At 47.3% G+C, this 20,395-nt stretch overlaps 1 protein-coding gene across 1 annotated transcript in view; it reads right to left on the bottom strand.

Annotated features, from left to right (window-relative positions):
* Pex14 (peroxisomal biogenesis factor 14) overlaps nucleotides 1-20,395 on the bottom strand; it is a 135,649-nt gene that overhangs the window by 65,959 nt on the left and 49,295 nt on the right. The window contains 1 exon segment of the mRNA NM_172063.1: nucleotides 12,872-12,956. Within this exon segment, the coding sequence (NP_742060.1) occupies nucleotides 12,872-12,956 (85 nt within the window).

Here is a 20,395-nt window from a genome sequence, read left to right on the forward strand (position 1 = left end):
TCACGACTCTAAGCACTGCCACTAGAAAAGGCACGAGTGAAACACAACAGCTTTTCTAGAGTCCATATCTAATAAAGTGAGCCTTCAAGGAGACAGCCCAGCCTATGTGAGTTTACAATGCACTTGGACACCTTAGAGCTATCTGCCTGCCTCTGCCTCCAAGGGCTGGGATTAAAGGTGTGCACCACCACTGCACACCTTTAGCTAAAGGAGATGCTATGTGAGAAGATGGCTGTCATGAGGACTAAATGTGTGATATGTAAGATGAGTTAAAGCTCTAACAGAAAGCACAGAGCTGGAAGCTGTGACACCGCCCGTGTCATCTCAGCTTAGCCTGCTTTATAAACTCAGTAACCCACTGCCAGTGGCTTCTATGGCCCCACTGCCATTATATCCCCAGTGTTCTCAGAACAGCAAGACAGGAAGGACACTGGGAATTCTTGGTGGCTTGAGCAGGGCTTAGTTAAAAATGACATGACATCAACCATAACCGGACCCATCTTCAGGCCAGCTGCTTCCAGTCACTAAGTCTCACTCAAGCTCCTTTCCTATTGGAGTCTGAGTCCGCTGAGCTCTCTGCCCAGCTCTCTGAGCCACACTCTGACCTCAGCGGCCTTCTTTTCCTTAGTTTGCTTCTCTGTTCGTAGTTCTGGAGGAGCCCTTTCCACCCAAATGTGTCTTTCTATTCACCAGGGCAAGCACAGTGCCTGTGAGGTACACTCACTCAGTCAAAAGATGGGTGGACAGACAGACAAACGGATAGTAGGAATCATGTAACACCAAGCAGAAAGATCTGCCAAGGAATGCCACCGTTCTGTCATTTCTATTTTACCATTTAGTCTCCTCTTTGCAGGGCTGTCTAAGGTGAAGCCTTTGATTAGAAAAAAACCTAAGTAAATATCAAAAATCACGGAGCTCACATTGTTCTCTTTCAATTACACTCTGTGCAAATCATATCCACTTGTAAGTTAAACCGAGTCCCTAACTGCCTCTTCTTCAAACTCAACCTGTGCTCTTTCGGCCAAGCACCCAGATTTTGCAATTAGAATAATATAATTCACAATTCCATTTGTGACTCATGGGCTGAGAAGACTTTGTCTTTGTCCTTCAGTCATGCACTGACAGTGAGTGCTAAGAGATTTTTCTTGTCAAGTCAAGAGCAGTGCTACAGCTTGAAGCCAAAACCAGTAAGAGGCTCCCTGCCCTGCTCACGTGCGGTTCACTGAAAAGACATTTATGTGGGTATAATATTTATCATAGAAGGTCAAGATGGTCGGTTCTTTCCCTGAAATACCATTGTATGATAAACTTAACTTTATGAATGAAAGCCTTCACAATCGTTTAACAAACTCACAACTGCACAACATTTAAAGACTGTCATCTTACTAAAGACAATCTACTCGACAATCTAATTACAGAAAGATGGCTTTAAAAGGACGTGAGAACTAAACAGAATAACTAACTGAGACACAGAGCCTTCCCAAGTCTGCCGAGAGGCAGGCTCTGAGAAGACAGGCTCCTGTCAGGGTGATTTAAGTCAAATGCACTCCTAGGCCGGATGCTTAGAGTTGAGAGGGCTTCCCAGGTATCCAGAGCACTGTGTAAGCCTGTGTGGCCCATCCACTTCGCACTGAGAACTTGTACTTAGTTACCTTTTCCTCAGAAATGCAAAGGAAATAAGGCTGTGCTACCACACAGCCTGCAATCCCAGCTATTGGGTGCTGATGCAAGAGGATCACAAGTTCAAGGCCGGCTTAGCTACCTACTGAGTCTGGAGCCAGATCAGGCAACTTTGTGACAAAATAAAATTTAAAGGGCTGGATATGGCTTAATGGTAGAGCTCATACTTGGTGTGTACAATGCACAGGTTCAATCCCCAGTGCTACAAGTAGTAGTTGTAGTAGTAGTAGTAGTAGTAGTAGTAGTAGTAGTAGTAATTAACAAATAAAAAGAGACAACAGTAAATCTGAATAAAAGAACCTAGCAAGCTACCAGTAACAAAATAAATCTAAAATCAAGGTCTTAGGCTTTCATAAATGTAGACACTAAAAAACCCAGCAAGCACACTTACTTTTATAAGGCATAGGTTCAAATTGTTGGTTACAAGAATGACTGGTAAACACCACCCAAAGTTATTTTTAAGTCTAATTGCAGCCCAATCCATGCGCTTTTCAATAGGTATCGCCTTAGGTGTGTATACCTTAGGTTTCAAGATCCTTGCCTTCCTTCCATGCCTTGTAGCATCCACGCAAGCCCACCTGCTGAGGGACTCCCTTCTGAGAGAGGCCAGACATGTGACAAGCTTCCTTAAAAGCACCTCCAAAACCCAGTGGCAGTGACGCTGATTCGCATCCCTCCAGCAAGCTGGAGGTCCATCCCATACTTTTCATTCACTACTGAAGGCCCAGCTCCTCAGATTAGAAAGGCCCCTTCCTTCCCTCACGCATGCATGCTGTGGGCTTTGTGCTGAAAACATGATGCCCCTTCCCCTTGGAGGCTGTGTGCCTAAGTGACTTCAAACATCCCAAGCTAAAAGCTTCCCTGAACAAGGACTGGTGGGTAAACATGTTTGTGCTATCCGAGGAAGGCCTTTCCTATGTGTGAGTCTTTTATCTCACACACTGGAATGCTTGAAGCCATGCTGTCCAGACTCCTCAGGCAGCTGAAGAAAAACAAGTATGAGGGTGAGAATGGGTCCCCTCAGTGAGACGCACCCACAGGCGCTGTGGGAAGTGCAACTGAGGCAGATGTCAGTGATCTGTCCTTGCTGCTGCCACCTCCTCTCACTGTTGTGCATCTGTATACAGGTTAACATCTACTTCTTCAGCTCTTTCTCCATTTTTTTTGGCGGGGGGACAAGTCTCTCACTGAACCTTAGGCATATCATTTCTGCCAGACTGCCTTGCCAGTGAGCCCCTGGGAGCTGACTGTCTGTCCCGACCCCCAGCTGGAGTTATAGATGTGTGCCTCCACACATAGCCACATGTATTCAGGGATCTGCACAGCAAGCACCTGACTCACTGGTCCATCTCCCCAGGCCCTCTTTGCTACTTTTGGTTGCTATAAACATCAGCAGATGGGTAAGGACGATATTAGAGGCAGCAAGATTCGGAAGGACATAACAGCTCTCCTGTAACCACACAAGCTGGGAGGCTGAGGAAAGAGGCCTCCCAGCTCCAGGCCAACCTGGGCTACATGGCAGTTCAGGCCCAGTGTTGATGGTCAGTGAGTCTCTTGTCTCAAAGACAAAAGTAAAATGCCACCAAGCTTCCTACTGCAGTGCCAGCCTCACAGCGTCACTTTTTTCTGTTGTTTTCCTTTTTTGTCTTTCAAAACAGAGTGAGTTCCTCTGTGCTCTTGGTCTACAATGCTAGTTCCAGGACAGTCAGGGCTATCTAGAGAAACCTATCTTGAAAAACAAAAACAGACAAACAAACAAAAAGACAAGATCTCGTGAAGCCCTGACTGGCCTCAAATTCACAATGCCACTAAGGACGACCAGGATCTTCTTCTGATCCTCCAGCCTCGCACCTCCCCAGTGCTGGGGTTATAGGTATAGCCACAGGCCGAACCTACAGCTTTGTGCATGATAGGCAAAGACTCTACCCGCTGATCCACATCCCCCAATGTTCCAATGTGCGTTCTACCCACCTGTATAACAGTCCTGGAAGTACCTACTGCATGAAGGAGTTCACCATGCCATCAAGTTCACCATTTCAACACTCTTACAAGGAGCTCAACACAGTCTTGTCTGTAAGGAATCTGGCCTGTGTATACTGCTCTGTGTGTGTGTGTGTGTGTGTACACTAGTATACATATGATATACATATATTCAAGTTTAACTTATAAAGTAGGCACTGTAAGAGATTAACACTAGCAGTAAAGTAGAACAATTACGCCAATATACAGCAATACAATGTATGCGGCCGTGATCTCCTCCTTTCTCCCCACCCCCAGGTATCCTATTGTACTGTGCTCACCTCCTGCAATGCCACCAGGAGCAGAGGTGTGCTGTGGGTGCAGGCCTGACAGTGCTGCACCAGAGAGGCTCAGGAGGATCAGCTGGACACAGGCCTTGTGACACTGATAACTCAGACAGCCGCTAGGTGGCTGACAGATGGACAGAGGTGGCTCATGTCACAGAGAGGACACAACAACTCAAGGTTCCATACACTGATGCTACGTATTTTAAAACTTATCAGTTGTTATTTCTGGAAATTTCCCTTTTAATATTTTCAGACTAAGATGAACTGAGAATAACCAGACGACAGACAGCAAAGCTGTGCTGAGGGAGGGGCTCCTACCAGCCCTTTAAGAACACATCTGAGGGCAGCAGTGGGAAGGGGACTGCTGGGAGCAAAGCATATTGGCACATGTGCATGAACATGTTACCATGAATCCCATTGCTATGTATGCTATCTTAAAGAAAAGAAGCACTCCATGAAAGAAGGAATACGTTTTCTAAGAGATGTTCACTAGTGATCACTGTTTTGGCTAAGCCTTCGTTTTCATAGTAGGCATTTTCTGTTTTATTTTCTCACTTAATCCTGGCAAGAGTCTTCTGTGCAGATACTATCATTGCTGACAGTTTACAGACACGGAACTGAGGCTGAGGGTTCCTGCAATGCTACATATACAGCCAGTGAGGCTGCATGTGAAGCCAGGCAGGCTATGCTCCATGGCAGCGGCTCTCCGCCTCCCTTCCTAATGCTAGGACCCTTTAATACGGTTGCTCATGTTGTAGTGACCCTCAACCACACATTATTTTCACCGCTACTCCATAAGTGTAATTTTGCCGCTGTTACAGATGGTAATTTAAATATCTGATATGCAAGATATCTGATAAGCTGCCCCCAAGATGTCCTGACCCGAAGAGTGAAAACTACTGTGACTATGAACTGGCCTCCAGAGCTTAGGTTTTCTCCAGCCATGACCACCCGTTCAGTCCTAAGGCCACCTCCATGTGGTTCCCTAGTGGATAAGTTATACTTGCCTCTTACAGACCTCTGTGTTCACAATGCTGACACACAACTAGTGAGAACGTAGTGACAAAACCACCTTCAAACAACAGTTGGGAAGTTTCTTAGAAAGAGGAACTCAGGATGCCTAAGAGATGGCTTGACAGGAAAAGGTACTTGTTGCTAATGCTGACATGACCTGAGTCAGTCCCCAGGACCCACTGGGTAGGAGAGCTGACTCCAGAGTTATCCTCTGGCCATAATATGCAGAGTCCTGTGTGCATGCACGCGCGCGCGCACACGCACACGGACACACACACACACACACACACACACCATTTAAATGTAATCTTTAAGATCGAAGGGGAAAGTCAAACGTAGGCATGAGGTCCTGAGCCCAGATTTCCAGAACTGCAGAGGGTGGAAATGCTCATCTGCAATGCCAATGCTCGCACAGCGGGATTAAAGGGAGACCCGGGAGAGCCTCTGAGTGCCAGCCAGCCTGGCCTGGTGCAGGCAGCGGTGACCCTGTAGCTGGTCTGTACTACTTTGTGGGTTTTCTTTTCCTATCCTTCATCTCCCTGTTTTACCTCCAATTACTAGATAGGAGAAAAGGAAGGACGGCGGGGGGAGGGGGGAGACCCTTGAATCTAATTTCTTTCTTCTCGTTTCTTCTTTGAGCATGACTATTGACAAACTACAACTGACCCCCACACCCCCAATGACCAACAACCAGCCACCCACCTACCTGGGCTCTAACATTTATACACCCTCTGACAAGTTCCCAGAATTCCAAATACCACACAATCATAAAAACTATCTGCAGCCGGCAAAACCACATCTCTAATAGAGCATGGGGCAAACTATGGTCAGCCACTGGGGACGGTCCAAAGCAGTCCCACACCCTTATACCTGGGGTTAAAACAAAAACACATCCTTATAATATTTGGGTTTTTTTTTTTAAGATACTATAATTCCAGAAGTCTCACTAGACCCTCTCACAAGACCCACAGTTGTCCTCTGACCTCTGCATGTGTATCACAGTGTGCTCACATGTGCACTCACAGACACAGACATACACACCTTCCCACATACAATCATAGAATTAAGTATATTCTGACCACATGGTTCAGCCATTCTACCCCTAGCTAATTACCCAAAAAGGAATCTTACTGGTGGATGTTTATATCGGATTTGCTTTTAATGTCCCCAAACTAGAAACAACCCTAATGTCCAGTGAGCGAGCAGGTAAGCTAATACAGCCCAACAACTGCTGGCACACAGTGTACAGATAAACCTCAAAAGGACTACACTGAGTGGGAAAGTCATACATGCTGTGTAATTTCACTTAAAAATAAATTCTAATCAGAGGTTATAGTGCATACTCCTAATCCCAGTACTAGAAGGCTAAGGCAGGAACACCAGGAGTTCAAGGCCAGCCCTGGACACACAGCAAGACCCTGTCTCAAACAAAACAAAGCTGCCATTTCTGTTTCCACCTCTACTGCCACCACCCCAGCCCAGGTCTCAAACAGGATGCACTCAGGAGCCTCCTCAGCAATCTCCCAGGGCCCCGCCTGCCCCAGGACTGCAGGCATCGCATCCACATTTACTGCAGGAGCCTGGCTGGGGGCCGCACCCTGCTGCTTATGCCATGCGCCTCAGTTCTTTCCTTGCTAATGGTCCGTCCCCTTGAAAGAGTTCCCATCGTGAACATGTCCTGCCCATCTGCCCATCCTTCCTCATCTGGGGCCCAGGCTTCCCTCCAACCTAGTTCACAATCAAGCTGTGATGACCCTGCGGACTGGGGGAAGAGTTCTGACTACACAGAAGCCTGGAAACAAAGGACACACACCCACCTGCACTCCAGTCAGAGGCTGCCCACTGCATCACTAGACCGGAATAACCAACTGCAACTTTTTAAAAGGGGCTGAAGATGGGGTGGCTATCCTGGCATCTTCTAACTGTAGCCATCCACCTCCTTAGCCTTGCACCTGTTTTTACTGCCTAGGAACTGAGGTGCTCGTGAGAACAAGCGAGATGACTGTCCTTGAGCTCCCCGAGTGAGCCTAACACTCACCTTACTGCCCTGACTGCCAACTTCCGCCCCTTCTCCTATCCAGGGTCTACCACATAAGCAGGTGCATAATAACACTCTGCAAACAGTAGGTGCCAAATCAAAGCCGAGCATCTGAGTGGCCACCGTCCTATGAAACATCCAAACACAACCAAAGAAAGTAAGCTTTCTTTGTCCCACGTTTACGTAACAGTGGGGGATGCTGAGGCACATGCTTGCACGCTAGGTCACTTCTAGACATCAGAGACTACAGCATCCTTCAGGGAGGAAAGGGGCGGAGCCTGGGGACCGGCACTCCTCACTGAGTGTTCTCATGCTTGGTGCACGTGTGCACCTATGGGGTCGGAGGACAGCTCAGTTCTCTCCTCCTACCTTAAGGAAGGTTCCAGGTCACCAGGCCTACATGGCTCTTTACTCAGAGCCATCTTGCCAGTCTCTGGCTAAATTTTCAATATTCCAAGAAGTAAAAAAAAATTTTTTTTAATTAAGTTTTAGTAACACAAGACATGTGGCAGTGTCGCTACTGCAACTTTGTGCAGTACCTGGAAGGCACAGAGTTTACAAGAGAACCCCTCCAATCCTTTCTGCTCAAATCCTCAAGAGCCCCACACAGAGCACTTCTGTAGAGGAAACTATACAGCTCTACTGGGACGGCAAATGCCAGCATGACATCACACACCGCAGCATGTCTGTTCCCAGAGCCAAAGCTGCTTCAGCTGGCATAGGTCTCTCCTGTATACTGAGAAAAATCTGTGGAGTTTAAGACAAGTTTGGATAACAAGGGGGAGCAGGAAAATTGATGGGGAGAAACCAGTCGGCATGATGAATAGGCTGGTCCAGAGCAGCAGGTGACGGATATGCAGATGCGAGACTGGCAGGGAGGGAAGGCAGTCCGTGCACAACAGATGGATGGAGAAGCTCAATCATCCTCAGAACAGGCACGCAGTGCCACGTGGCTCTGTCTGCTCCGGCCGGCCGCCTCACCTACCTGCAGGGTACACCCCCACTCAGGGCAGGGCTCAGGGTGAAAAAACAAGCAGGAAGTGAGAGGAAGGTGCCATCCCCTGCAGCTGACTGTGGGCCTATGGTGTGGGCCACTTCTCACTTTGCCGTCTTCCTCTGCCTCCTAAGATGCCTGATCTTTGTCATTCTCGCTGCCTCACTCTCCAGGCTATCAGTACAGGAAATCAGTGCCCACCAGAGCAACAGGGCAAACTGGGATTGCTGTTCCACTGTGCATGGTCCTGGTGTTTCCATCACTACAGCCTGTGACAGAAAACCTAGACCATCCTGTTCTCACCAAGTCTGTGCAGCACAGCTCGTCAGTCATGAGTACTTTTCCTCCAGCAAACCACGGCTAACAGCAACCACAGGGCGAAAACCACTCACCTGGGCCTGAAAACGGGGCTCAGTAACGAAGCAATTGCCTAGGATGCCCAAGACCCTGGGTCTGATCCCCAGCACAAAAAAAGGAAGGAAGGGAGGGAGGGAAGGAGGGAGGGAGGGAGGGAGGGAGTCTCAGTAAACAACTTTAAAGATGTCTGTGATGTACCTAGTTCAACTACTCCAGCAAACACTGAAGGAATCTAAATCTTGATGCCATAGTGCGTGTCTCATGAACAAAGATTCGAAAGCGTCAGTCACGCCCCCCCCCCCCCCCAAGGCCAACCCTGCTCTGTGCAGCTCAGCCGCAGTCAAGCAGGGGTGGTGCTGGCGAGATGTCCATCCTCTGCTCCTAAGCTACTGGCTGGACCCCAGCTCCAGGAACAAAAGCTCCATAAAAAGACTCCTGGTTTCACTAAGACACATTAAAGAATTAATTATAAAGTAAAGCTGAAGGAGAAAATTAATTTTAGAAACACAAGAGGTTACTTTTTTCCTGGAGATGGGGGAGGAAATAGTTATTTTCGTTTTCATCCTGGGGCACAATCTGGGAGCTGTCCAGTCGATAACCTGGCCATCAGAACAAGGTTTGTAATTAAAAGGTCAGTGACCTGGAAAGCCAGGCCCTCTCCCAGAGCTTCTCGGTAATGACGGAGCTATTAAATTAAGACTGTTATGAAATCAATGCTAAAAAAGCTTTCATGGTAACGAGATTCCATTCAAGGACATGCAAACTACCTCATGAAATGGACGTAAATGATAAAAAAGAAAAGTAATAAAAGAGAGTTAAATTGAAATCTGTGCGAGAATTTACTCTTCCTTAAAGGACTCCAGAGAGAGGAGCCCTTCCCCTCTACCGCACCACCAAGGCTGACCACTGGGATGCTTTCTTCCCCAAGTTCATGTCCACAAGGAGGCAGGCAGCTCTGCTATCGGGGCTCCAGGTCCAGGACAGAAGGATGCGTTGCACTCTACCCTTCAAGAGAGCAGAGTCCTGGATGGACAGGAAGAGCCCTTGGCCTGAACACCTGGGAGGAGCACCCCCTCCCCAGCTCGGAAGGCGGACGCACACGAGCTTAGGCTGGTTTTAAGAGCAACACCAGAGCAGTCAACTGGCAACTCTGTCCCCTCCTCCACCGCATCGTCCCCTGTATCTCAGTCACAGGTATCTCATTTGTCCAACCGGTACTCAGCCTGCGAACATGTTGGGAAGTGGCTTGCCTCTTATCCTGCGCTACTCTGGCAAGAGAAGTGTCCAAACAGAGCAGCGTCATGAGGGCTTCCACCCTGTACAGTCCAGCTGCTGACACGTGTGGCTGAGCCCACCGCGGATGTGTCATCTGCAGAATCAGGAAGCTGACACAATGCAAAACGCTCATTCTGAAGGTGAGCAGCTGCTTTTCTCTGTCCTCCAAAAAAGAAAAAACAATCCTGGTAATAGGGAGAATTGCTGTAAATTACATAAAATGGCAATTCAAACTTCAAAGAGAATGATAAATGATTCTAATAACTTCATGTTCTCATTAATGACTCCATATTCTGACTTTAAAAGAGATCACAAAACAGACAACAACAAACCAAGAAGACAGAGCCTTGCAGACCAACGCTTTCCCATCTTAGTCCACCCCTCGCTGTCCATCAGAGTGCTCAACGCATAACCTGTCAGTAACCAAGGCACAGTGCAGCCTCTGCTTGGGGCTGTGGTTTCACAATAAAACAAACTCAGCTGATATGCCTAAAGTAACCCTCATTTTCCACTGATCTGACATGTACTATAGGGACTTCAATTCTATATTAAATATTAAATAATATTAAAAGAAAAGCAAAATTGGATTTGCTTTTTCAAGAAAGAGATGTTTATTAAAAAAAAAAAAAAAAAAAAAAAGAAAGTCAGATTATAATTCAAGTCAGTGCTCCCTGCAATTCCCCAAAGTGACATTGCTAGGAAAAGCCAAGGAGGCTATGGGAGCTGGGAGCTCTCCCCAGACAGCGCCCCAAGCCCCCACTGCCACGGCCCTGCCAGAGAAGGCCTTATAGCAAGGGTGTCAGGGTTTCAGTCCCTCCCCTCCAGCGCCCCGCCCTCTCCTTCCATAGTATGTGAGGGACAGGGTAGCTAGCTGCCCTTGCTCCTCCTCATCATAGCAGTGTCAAGCATCCGGGCTGTGTGAGCCTGACCAAGGAATAATGAAAACGTAAAAAGTGAAGTTTCAATCCGAGAAGGGCCTTTTCTTCCCCAGACACCGATCAAACCTTGGAATTCTCTGCCCAGAGCGGGTCCTGCCAGAGCTTACTGTGCGGGGACTCACCTCGGACATGGATAATTACCAGCTGAGGAGCTAGAGGATGCTGGGGATGGGTGATTAGCAGCAGTGATTCTAGGCTGAAGCACAAGGTAAACCAGTGTGGCTCTCTGTAGAGCAACAAGAGCTGGGAGCCTTCCGGGCTCCCAACACCCAAATTCCTACAGACGACCGAGAATGAGGAGTCGCTGCACCCACAAATGTACACCTTTCACACCTCTGCACACAGGGTCGTCCACCAGCTTTAAAAGCAAAGCCTCCCCTCCAGTCCCGCGCTGCGGCCTCACACTGCACGCATCTCCAGCCCCTGTTGTTTCTTCCCTGGCACCTGCACCTGACACACCACGGACTTCATTTGTTCCTGTCCTGCCCCGCCCTGTTAGAACACAAGCTCTGTGAGGACAGGGTCTTATCTTTTCTCCTCTCAGTGAATTCCCAGTGGAGAGAGAGATCAGGGCAAGACACGGAGTGGATGCTCACTCCTGGGCAAACTGATTAATCAATCAACCGGGTTTCTTTCCTCCTTTCCTTCTTTCCTTCTTTCCTTCAAAGAGCAACAAACAATGACCGCCTAAGTCAGTCCCCTCTCGAGTGGTTATGAGCCAAGTGACTCAAAAGGAGTATTTGGTCCAGAGTCTCTCTTCTCACTCTCTCTCTCCCTCTCCCAGTCAGGGATTTATTAAAATTAAACAGATTAGATGGAGCTCCTGATACTAAAACTGCTCAGCAAAGCCTGCGGTGGGGAAGTGCCGAGCAAACACCAGAGACATTTGTCTCTAAATTGCTCTAAATACCTTCTGCAAATGAAATTCTAACCCAGCTGCGTTTGAGAGAAAATGAGGACTAACTGGTCATTGTCGGTGGAGGAGACGATCAGACAGTTATAATACTGCACAATGTACTGGGCTAAGGATCTCTCAGCAACCATAGATTTTGTCTCAGGTTACCCCGGGTAATCAGCTCAGCTTTTAGGCTCAGCTTTCCCCTGCTTCAATGCTTTGATGAGAGAGCTGAGGTCCCAGAGCTTTTATGATTAATTACTCCCTATAGGTACACATATTTCAAGGAAAATCTCTTCTATGCCATGATGCTTGCGAAGGAGAGAGGCCAGCCAGCACACTCCAAATTTTAATAATCTCCTAATGATGGGGCGAGCACCATGCTGCCAGCATGCATGCAGCTCCTTCATGGGGACCCTGCCTGCATCTGCTGCTAAGCAGTGCTGCGACTGAAATGCTTGGACCTGTGAGTGTGGCCCTGGAGCAGCGCTTCAGAGGGACACTACAGGGTGCTCAGAGGGACACTACAGGGTGCTCAGAGGGAAAGTGCAAGGAAAACATCCCATCGTCTCTGTTCCAGTCAAATTTACAGAACCGCTAGAATTTTGAGGCCAATATTCTAGCTTTTAAAGAAAAAATAGTTTTGAGGTGAAGAATGCCACCCCTCTCCCCAGTGCTACACAAAATCCTGTAAGTAGCTTCCTAGATCTCTAGAAAAGCAAGTGTCTATCCTAAGAATGAAAAGTCCACCTTTTTCTTTTCTTTTTTTTTTTTTTTGGTTGGTTTTGCTTTACAAAAATAAATAAATTAATTAATTAATTAAATCCTAAATTCCAACAAAACAGAATAGGTTCTATCTGCTTTAACAACACAGAACCAGTCAGAATCCACTTTATCCCAGCTCACAGAAATGCCGCAAAACCCAGGGATTTACCACTACAATCTGAAATCAGACAGACCCCTGACTTGACCTCACCCTGACTGTGTGGATTCACCACATTCCCCTGTCCTTTGCTTCTCTGTGGACTTTACTGAAGCAGCTGACCTCTCCTGGCCCAAGCAGGTCACTCTGTAGTCAGGGTCACCGACGGACTGACCAGAGAGCAGGAGTCCTCGGTGTGATGCGAAGGGCAGCTCGGCTACTGGGTGCTGGCTGCCCACGGTGCTGTGATGTTTAGTTTAGATCCTGTAACCTCTCTGCTCCACTGTGAGTGAAGGAATATACCTTCCGCTGAGGGAGGGTCTCTCACCCTCCATGTGGACAGCTGTGAGCAGCCCCTCATGTGGTCAGCACCTGTCTCCAGCTGTGACTTTCAGATGCCCCAGCCCCAGCCCCAGCCCCAGCCCCTCTCTACAGGCCAAGAAAACCTGTACCTTTCTTCTTAAGAAATGCTCTCCTGGTCGCAAGTGGGCTCTGCCGGACCCGAGAGTTCTGTAGGAACTTCACTGCTGTGGCAATCTGGTGGGGGAGATAAAACAGAGAGTAAGCTTCAGTAATCTGAAATTCAACACCAGAAATCTTGAGTTCCCAGGGCCACAGACAGAATGATACTGCTGGGATCATAGATAGCAAACACCTGCTTACAGTAGAAATCCACCTGAGTAGAAGGCTAGGTGTCTCCTGGCTTCACTGCTCCCTGTATCTGAGAGAACAAATCTCATCTCCTTGGCTCTGCTTTTGCACCTGCACTCAACTTTTCCTGTCCTCCTGCCTCCAGCTTCTGCTTCGGCCATGCTAAGTCAGTTACTCTCTGAGTGCCAGGAACGCCCATCTCTACCTGTCTACACATCACACAATACACCAAGCACACTTTCTGCACAGATGCACATACACATGTGCATACACACATGTGCACACACACAGAAAGAGAGAGAAATGGAGAGAGAGGCCCTTATACAGTGTGATCTGACTCCCCCCAGCTTTCCCTAAATCAGCAAGCCCTTCTGATCCTCCTGTTCTCTCTTTAGTTCTTCAGTGCTGTAGTGTGTACCATATAATTGAAGACATAATTATACTGTCTTCTCTTCTCATGTTCACGCTGCCTCCCCAACTACACGGTAAGGAACGGCAGGGAAGAGATGACGCTCCCTGCATCGTACCTGGCAAAGGACTGGAGCTGAAGGAGGTCTGTAAAGAAGACACACACATGGCTGGCCACACTGTCCCTCCAATGCAAAGGAAATGAATTCTGATGAGCCTTCAAAGGGCCAAGTTTGCGATTTCCTGGCTATAAGCCGATACAGTAACAGAATGTGTACCTACCCCCATATGAATATTATTTCATGAATCTCCATAGACACACACAGTCAAGGAGGGAAGAAAGAAGCATTAACCTCCACACCGCTCAGCACATGCAAAGCATGGCTTACACACTGCCTGACTGCCAGTCACCAGCAGACACTGGTCCTACAGACCAAGAAGTACCAAGCTGCTCCAGTGGGAAAGGGAGGCTAGTTAGAATGGCTAGCACTACTCACCACATTGAAACCAAAAGAAAGCATGGTCTCCTGTTAAGGTAAGGCTAACGGGTCTTGCAGCTCACTTCTTGGGGGCCAGGAGTAAGGATGTTTCTGTGATCCTACAGTAAGGGCAACCCTGAGCAGAGATTCAAACAGCAAGCCCTGTGATTGGGAGTCACGTTCAGGTTGCACATCCCCTCCTGAGACCAGAGTTCTCAGGAACAAAGAAATAAAGACAGATCAGAAAGGAAGAGAAGAGGAGGAAAGCCAGAGAAACTCCTTATTCTGCAGATAAACCCTCTCCCGAAGGTTAGGTTCAGTGCGCTGGCCTTCCAGGTCTGGACCTATCACTCATAGACACTACTGATCTCAAGAGCCAAGCCCGGCTCCATGGGGGTAATGCTTTGCCTCCAACATCCCAAACAGCCCTGACCACCGCCACAGACTACAGGACAACTCTAGCCTCTAGGCTAAAGAGAACTCCCAAAATGGTGCTTACCCTCTCAAGTAGATCACCTCAGCTTACAGGGGAAAAAAAGAAAAACATCTAACAAACCTCTACAACATTATGGTGAAGAGACTGGAGAGGGAGAAGTATGAGAGGAAAGACAGAAAGAGGAGAAATAGGAAAAAAAGAAAAAGGAATGAGCAAAGGAGAAAGGGGGATGAAAAGAGAGGAAGGAGAGGAAGGAGGACAGGTGGGGGCGGGGGGAGATACGCTATACTCCAGGAAGAGAGGGGACAGGTACACATCACACAGGCCTTCTGGGGTCAACACCAATCCGCACCACTCAGACGGCTCAGGGATAATTGTGTTCACCTGAGAAAATAATACACTTTCTCCGTGGGAGAAAATGGCAGTGTTGGCATCACGCAGCAGGCTCTGTGGCTGTGCTGTGTGGACTGTGTGTCACAGGAAATGTGGATGAACAGGCCTTGGGCAGGAGATGTGAACCACACAGCCCCTACCATTCACCCATACAAAGAAAAAGCCTTCCTGCATCCTTCCAAAACTAGCCGTGATAGAGCAAGAAGGCAGAATCGCACCACTAAAACGCCCAGGTTTCACCTTGCTCTTTTAATACAGTCCTTGGGATATGCATTTCTGGTCAGAGAGCAAAGTTCTGATGGGTTTAATGGTGCACTCAATGCAGTGCTTGGCGCATTCCATCAATTTTTTTTTTAAAAATTGCATCTCTTATTTCTTTAAATACATTAATCAGCCCAGTGTAGGCAAAACGGATCCATCGGACAATGCAATAAACATGAATTATCATCTATCCAACACGCATAATGGCTTAAAAATACATAATAGCAGGTGTAGTTTAAATGATTAGTTATTACACCTGTGGTGGGTCTGATTCAATTGGGAAAAATCATCTTTAATAGGTTAAAAGGTTTAGATCACCATGCTTTCCTTAAAGTGGCTGCAGAGAGGAGTGATGGATGCTCTGCCATTAGTAATTCATTTAAGGAAAACGTGGGGGAGAGAGCAAAGAACAGCATAAACGAGCGAATCCAATTTAAACATCAGGTAAAGTAGAAAACACCTTTTAAAAAAGCAAGATAAATGAATTTGGAAGGGAGATGAAATTGACGTATTTATTTTAACGGGAATTTGACAAAGTCCCGGCACACTTCAAACTTGCAAAAATATGAACAATTTCTTTTAAAGTTTCCACTCACTAATTTCACGTCATATAAAATAGTTCCGCCAAGCACCTACATAAAGTGTTTTTGAGGCTTGTTTATGATCCCCTTGATCTTTGTCTGGAAATGCAGGCGACAGGCAAATCACATATTTAACAGCATCGATACTTCTACACCAGATGCAAAAGTATAAAGCACCCAAACTAATAGCCTCCCCATAATGTGCTGAACAAGAGAGATACCCAGCTAAGCAGCTCTGTGCAAGTGTGAGCACACACAAGCCTCTCCTCCTCTCACTGGTTATCTCTCAGCCACTCTTCCTTCTTCCCCTCCCTCCCCACAAGACACTAGCACATTGACAGGGTGCTAGTAAAGGACTTCTCTAATCTAGAGTTTTATAGCCCTATGATTCATGTGTTGATGGTAAAAGACATCCCAAAACTCCCTACCCATAATGCAAAGGTCTTTGCCCACTACACTAACTCCAAGGTGCTCAGTCTGGGCCTCTCAGCAGCCTCCTGTTGGGCACTTTTCATCCACTTCACAAAACAGTCCAACTGACTTCCCTCTGCAGAGGGCCAACGCACACAGCATGCTTTTGTTGGACTTAGTGATGGGGAGCCTGCGGCCTATCCTGGATTATCATTTGATTTTCTAATTAGAGGATGAATGTGACTATTCATGGGTTATATTTGTGCCCAACTAAATTACATAAATTCAGGCCAAATCTTCCGCCTCAATGTCAAAGATGTAAAATGGAGCTGGGAACGTTACTGCACATGCTGTGGGAGTGCGCTGAGCCCAGAGAATTCAGGCACAGCGCTCCCGAGCCTCTTTGCTGTGGAGTCAAGCCCTTCACTCTTAGGCTGAGTTGTTAATGAGTGTACCTCAAATTAGCAGTAGCTAGTTTGATTTTTAAAATTAAAGATGAACTCTGAGAACAATCAGAAGCAAAGTTTCTCATTTCCCCCAATTGTTCCAAAGGGCAAAACAGAGTAACTCTGCCAACCACCAACTCCGTGATTTTAGGAAAGTTTGTAATTTCACTGCTCATCCCTTTAAAGCTACAGGAAAAGCGGAGAAGACAGAGTCTCCTCTCTGCAGTTACGTCGGCATCCCTGACAATTACTCAGGAGGGGCTGGGGTTGGTTTCAGGCTGTAAAATACTCTTGGGTTAAGGTAGCTGGGCCAACTGAGCAGGAACACGGCCAACTGCACCACCACCAAGCGCCATGCTCTCCGCTCAGTGATCTGCTACACGGTGCTCGGAGCCTGATAGGGAGAGCCAGGGTCCTGACAGTCTCCACTGAAGAGACACTCCTATGTTCGCCATTCTCCACAAAAGACCCACCCACTGTAATCTTCAGAGCACACGCTATTTTCTGCTTGAGGGGGACGGGAGTCAGAGTCTGCCTGCCAACAAACCGGGGACTGAGGGAGTCTCAGGCACTCTGCACCTGACAGTAAGCCCTGATGCACTCTCTCTGGTGACACTTATTTGGAATGTCACCAACTCCAGCACTCCTGTGTACTACATACACATCTATCTCCTAAAATGTGAGCATTCATTAGCCAGCTTAAAATATTAAAAAATGTTCAAAAATTAATGACCTTAACAATCCTTAAGCCATGTCCTTTAAAACCCAGAGAGATGGCACCTAGAGGGCAGGGGGGAAATGACCGGCACAGGGGCCTGAAGCCCCACTTCAGTGCTTCACCACTCCCACATTGCTCACAAGATTAAATTGCCTGTGAAAGGCTCCTCGCTCCAGCTCTAAAGCAGACACACCAGAATCCTGTTAACAGGCGCTAGAGCAGAGCCAGCTCCGGTTTTAACAAGGGCTGACTTGAAAAGCCAGGCAGTGGCGAGGAGAGAGCCCTGGTGAAGCAGAATGTTGCATTTTAGTAAGAAATCAGTACTCTGTCAGGAGTTCCTTGACAAATACGGTCGTCCATGGCACAAGGAAATAGTTGCAAAGCAGCTGTTAATCAGAGAAACACATCGTAGAACGCTGATGCTAGCACTCGTGAAAAAATGCAACGGGCTAATTATGAAGCCATATATCTCACTAAAGAGGCTGTGCCTGGAGATGCTAGGCAGCGCACGCACACTCGGATCCAGGGTCCTAGGACAACATAATTCTGGTTTTCTGCACCCAGATTCCTCTCTGATCTACAGTTCAAAGTGTCAGGCTCTCTATTCTTTCTCAATTCTGCACTCTTTCTAGGTAGGACACAGGCCAGGAAGGGAAGGAAGCAGGGGCAACCACAAGGCACATTCCAAGACACTGCAGGAACACATCCAAAAGATGACAGACCTCAAGTCAAAGCAGAAAAAGTCTCTGAGCCTGCAAAAGAAAGGGGATGCTGGAAGGCAGAGGTGTGTCAACAGAGTCAGTGTGTGGGAACTGTAATACGCAGAATGAGAAACAGCAGCAATAAACAGAAAGATAGAAACAACATATCTGAAGCTGAAAGGAAGAAAGGGATCTTCCAGAAAGCTGCTACCGGGGCGTGAAATTCAATGCAGAAAAGCCAAGGGTCTCACAGCCAGGTACAGGAGGGAAAGTTAATATGCAGAGGAAGGCTCGGTCAGCCAAAATTCAATACGATTTGCTGCAAGGACAAGGAGGAACAGACTCCCCGAAACCAGACTAGGGAGGGGGAGGGGCGCCACAGCACGCCACTCAGAGCAAAGCCACTGGAATGGCAAGAGGGGAATAACCTTGAGGTGGACATGCAGTCAGGAACCCAAGCACAGAGCCAAAGTGCCCCCTAGCCGGAGCCAGTGGAGACGCAGGCCAGAGGTGGCCGCTCGGCTAACTCAAACAGCCCAAATTAAGTGTTTTCACTCAGGGAAAATGAAATGTTTTGCAAGATGAAACAGAATGAAAATTGAGGTTTTAGGTAATTACTAGTTGGCATTTACATATCACGGGCTGGTTCAACACCTATTCATTTTCCTCTTTTATTTAAAAAATTGCTCATTAAAAATGAACAGATGACAGTGACAGGGTTTTGGGTTTTTTGTTGTTTTTTTTTTTTTAAATTCTTTCTCCTCTCAGGGTTACAAAATCGAGAGGTTCACTTTAGCCCATTTATCTACAAATTAGCACACAAGCGTACACATGCAAGCATGCGTGCACACACTTCTATCTAACGTATACTAACCACGAGAAAAGGAAACAGAAGAAAGGAAAACCTGTCCACAGAGCCTGAAGTCACAAACTAGACAGTGAACTGAACTTAGGAAGGGATGGACAGTCAAGTGCCCCAGTGCTCAAAGAGTTAAAGGAAGGAGTCTCCCTCTCAGCTGGAATTTCCTGGTTGTGGTCATTGTGTCCTTCCTATTGTTGCTGTGGGTTCCAGCCCTGCAGTAATTATGCTGTGGGCCTTAATTTCCTTTGTTTTATTTTTCCTTGGTCCTTTTGTTTTTCACATTAAAGAATAAAATACCTCTGCAAAAGCACAGAAGAGTTGACACCATTCAACACAATATATTTTAGGGGCTATTGTGTAAATCTGTATTTAGGGAATTCTAAAGCATGCATTATTGACCCTGGTCTCTCTTAAAACACTGATAAATGAAGTAAAAGCCTCTATGAAAAGTGGCAACTTCACATGCGCAAAAACCACCTTTCAAAGTGAAATATCTGTCATCCACATTTTTTTCCTTGGCCCTAGTTAAAAATACTGCTCACCAGAATGCCACTGTTTTGTTGTTTTATGGGAGTAGTTCTTCCAGAGACGATTGTGGCAGGCGGACAACCACCTTATACCAACCACCACACACTACTTAGTACCAAGTGACAGTGGTCTCGGGGACCGGGTGACTTTGGAGAGGTTTTTCTGCTCAGCAGAGGACTCTGGGCCAACTTAGAGCACAGAGGAAGCTGGAGCACAGAGCAGCCAGCCGCGGGGCAGGGACCCAGATGCTGCACACTACTGAGCGTCCGTCCGTCTGTCGGCACTGCAGAAGGAGCGGAACACACAGGCTTGCTAGAGAGGAAATGAAAACCCCAGCCTCTGGGCTGAGAAGATCAAAGTTCCTTTTTAGGAAAGGTTGAGAAGGAAAAGGATTTCTCCTCTAGGCGGAAAGAAAAGCACATTTAAATGCCTTGTCCCCACGCATCCCCACCTGAATTTCCACAGCAACCCCTCTAATTTCTGATGCAGTCAACAAAGCAGTTACCCAAAGAGGGGAGAAAAAAAGGATGACATTTGCCTTTTCCTTGGCTTTGAAATCCAACTGGCAGCAGATTGTTTGAAGTCCTGTTTAGAGAAGGAACTGTAATAGCCTCCATACTGAAAAGAGGAGGGAAATGCCATCATACACGGATCACGGGAGCAGGGACCTCAGCAGAGAAGGCAAGCGGGCTGGCACGCCAGGAGCAGAAATAAAAGGCTTATGTGTCAGAGCTGAGTGGCAAGAGTTGGGGACTTGGTCCCGGGGAGCACTAAGGAGAGCAGGGAGCTCAAAGCCCAGAGCAGTGTCTCTCCATAGCTCCTTGCCTGCTCCTTTCCTCGTCCCCTGCTCCTGTAATTTCAATATCCCACTAACTCCCTGCACTGTTAAAGAGGAAGGAGAAAACACCCAGGCTTTGTGTTGTAAAATTAATGAAGGTGTCAAGCTGTTGAGTTGAATCACTCCAAAGGAATGTAATGACTCAGTGTCCACGCTGCTCCTCAGGAGGACCGTGAGCTCACAATGAAGGTGGTGTGTGACTCCAGCACTAAAGCTGTGCAGCACACAGTCCCCAGGACCTTCCTGGTAATACCTAGGTTCTT

This window comes from Rattus norvegicus, chromosome 5, assembly GCF_021556685.1.
Source record: "Rattus norvegicus strain SHRSP/BbbUtx chromosome 5, alternate assembly SHRSP_T2T, whole genome shotgun sequence".
Classification (NCBI taxonomy): domain Eukaryota; kingdom Metazoa; phylum Chordata; class Mammalia; order Rodentia; family Muridae; genus Rattus; species Rattus norvegicus.